The sequence below is a fragment of the Trichechus manatus genome, unplaced genomic scaffold (assembly GCF_000243295.1).
Source record: "Trichechus manatus latirostris isolate Lorelei unplaced genomic scaffold, TriManLat1.0 scaffold00072, whole genome shotgun sequence".
Classification (NCBI taxonomy): Eukaryota; Metazoa; Chordata; class Mammalia; order Sirenia; family Trichechidae; genus Trichechus; species Trichechus manatus.
Genome location: NW_004444008.1, coordinates 759161 through 761543, shown reverse-complemented (window position 1 = coordinate 761543; position 2383 = coordinate 759161). Strand labels below are relative to the sequence as shown.

Here is a 2383-nt window from a genome sequence, read left to right as displayed (position 1 = left end):
CCACCCCCAGACAGGCCAGTCCGAGCCTGCCGCACGCAGCCGGGCAAGTGTCAGGCCAGAGGCACCAGGGTGTGGGGGCTCGACCCTGTGGAGTGAGGTTTGACACGCTGCCCAGCTTTTAGAAAGACTTGTGGAAAAGAGAGGATGATGCTCCTCCCAGGGCCTCACCGCGTTGTTGGGTCCTGTTGCCACTGGACGTGTGAAAAGCAGGCTGGCAAACCTTGCTTGTGGCCTGTGTGAGCTGAGAATGGCTGATGCGTTTTTAAAGACTTGAGAAAACAAAGCTGAAAAGAACGTGCCACAGAGACTGACTGTGTGGGCACAACCCCTAAACTTCTTATCTGACCTTGACCCCTGCCCCAGATCCAGCCCCGTCGGCCCTTACCTTCCTACGGGTCAGTCAGACTCGCAGGAGCTGGTGTGTCAGGATGTCGCAGGTGGTTCCCGCTGGGAGGAGGGGTCTCGCCTCTGCTGGGCAGTTGCCACCTGGTGCTGGTCCACCTCAGGGCCCGAGTGATAGATGCGTAGCCACTTAGAGTGGGCACTGACCGGTGAGGAAGGAGCTGGACATTCTTCAGTGAGATTTGGCAGGACCCCGGAGGGAGCATGTGGGCCAGGGTTGGCATTTGGCTAGAATTCCTGGCTCACAACCTCTCCTGACCCTCATGCTCACAGTGCCCAGTGCTGGCTGCAAGTGGGGTGCCGGCTGCAAGTGGGACATTCCTATCATGCCAGGGGTGGCTCTTCCTAGTGGCCCACGGCATCCTGTGGTTGGGAGCATTTCCCTGATTGCAGAGGCTGAGGCAGCAGGGTTAGGACCCACAGCCCCAGAGAGGCGGGAGGTGGCTAAGCTAGCTTCACGAGGAGAGGGTCTAGGGCCTCCGTTCCTCTGACTAGAGGCAAGTTTTCCCCTCAGCCTTTGAAACCAGGCTTCATCCGTCTGACTGGGGGCGAGTTTTCCTCTTGGCCCTGGCCCAGCAGCAGCTTTGCTCTTCAAGCTTTTCTTGACTTTGTGTCTGCCACCTCCGATTTGTGGGGATGGGGAGGAGAGGCATTGTGTCACTGCTGTGTGCAGCAGCGACCCTCCTGCCCCAGGAGGTCACCATCATGTGAGCAGGTGGGGCTGGTGGGGTGGTTGCTGGGCGCAGTGGAGGTGGAGAGGTCGGGTACAATGTGACAGTGGTTACATGCACACGTCTGCAGAGTCAGCACTGTAGCTGGTCATGGGCAGCTTAGCCCACCTAGCACGTGTGAGGTCATGTGCCCGTGACCCCTGGTTACCTGCAGTGCTGTCAGGATCTGCCCAGGTCACCTCAATTGTTCGCTTCTTTACGTGGGTTCCCTCTCACTTTTGGAGTATTTCTCATGTTACTCAGAGCCGATCCTGGGGATGCTTGATCTCCTCCCCCAGAGTTTCCCTGACAAGTTCAGGCTGCCACCCACTAAGCGGTGTATCCTGGCGGGACTGTCCTCAAGGGCCAGCAGGGGGCCCCGAGATGTGGTCACACCATGTCCTCGTGGAGGCTCTGTGTCTTCACCCCAAGAGGCAGTCACCCCACGTCCTTATAGGAGCCCCATGCCCTGTGCATGTTCACCCCAAGATGTGGCCGCACCATGTCCTTGCAGTGATTTTGTGTATGTGTTCACCCCAAGATGTGGTTACACCATGTCCTTGCAGGAATCTCATGTGTGTGTGTGTTCACCCCAAGATGTGGTCACACCATGCCTCGTGGAAGCCCCGTGTGTGTGTTCACCCTGAGATGTCGTCACACCACATCCTCATGGAGGCTCTGTGTCTTCACCCCAAGATGCAGTCACCCCATGCCCTTCTAGGAGCCCCATGCCCTGTGTGTGTTCACCCCAAGATGTGGCCACACCATGTCCTTGCAGGGATTTCGTGTATGTGTTCACCCCAAGATGTGGTCACACCATGTCCTTGCAGGAATCTCATGTTGTGTGTGTGTGTGTGTTCACCCCAAGATGTAGTCACACCATGCCTCGTGGAAGCCTCACGTGTGTGTGTTCACCCTGAGATGTGGTCACACCACATCCTTGTGGAAGCCCTGTGTGTGTGTGTCTGTGTGTGTGTGTGTGTGTCTGTGTGTCTGTGTGCACTCTGAGATGTGGTCACACCACATCCTCGTGGAAGCCCTGTGTGTGTTCACTCTGAGATGTGGTCACGCCACATCCTCGTGGAAGCCCTGTGTGTGTGTGTATGTGTACACTCTGAGATGTGGTCACACCACATCCTCATGGAAGCCCTGTGTGTGTTCACTCTGAGATGTGGTCACACCACATCCTCGTGGAAGCCCTGTGTGTGTGTGTGTGTGTGTGTGTGTGTGTGTGTGTGTGTGTACTCTGAAATGTGGTCACACCACATCCT

The 2383-nt window shown here is 56.8% G+C and overlaps 1 protein-coding gene across 1 annotated transcript in view; it reads left to right on the top strand.

The window, feature by feature from the left end:
- The window catches only part of BRD9 (bromodomain containing 9), a 33682-nt gene that overhangs the window by 1736 nt on the left and 29563 nt on the right, over nucleotides 1-2383 (top strand). Inside the window, exon 3 of the mRNA XM_023734819.1 lies at nucleotides 364-489. Within this exon, the coding sequence (XP_023590587.1) occupies nucleotides 364-489 (126 nt within the window). The remainder of the gene's footprint in view (nucleotides 1-363; nucleotides 490-2383) is intronic.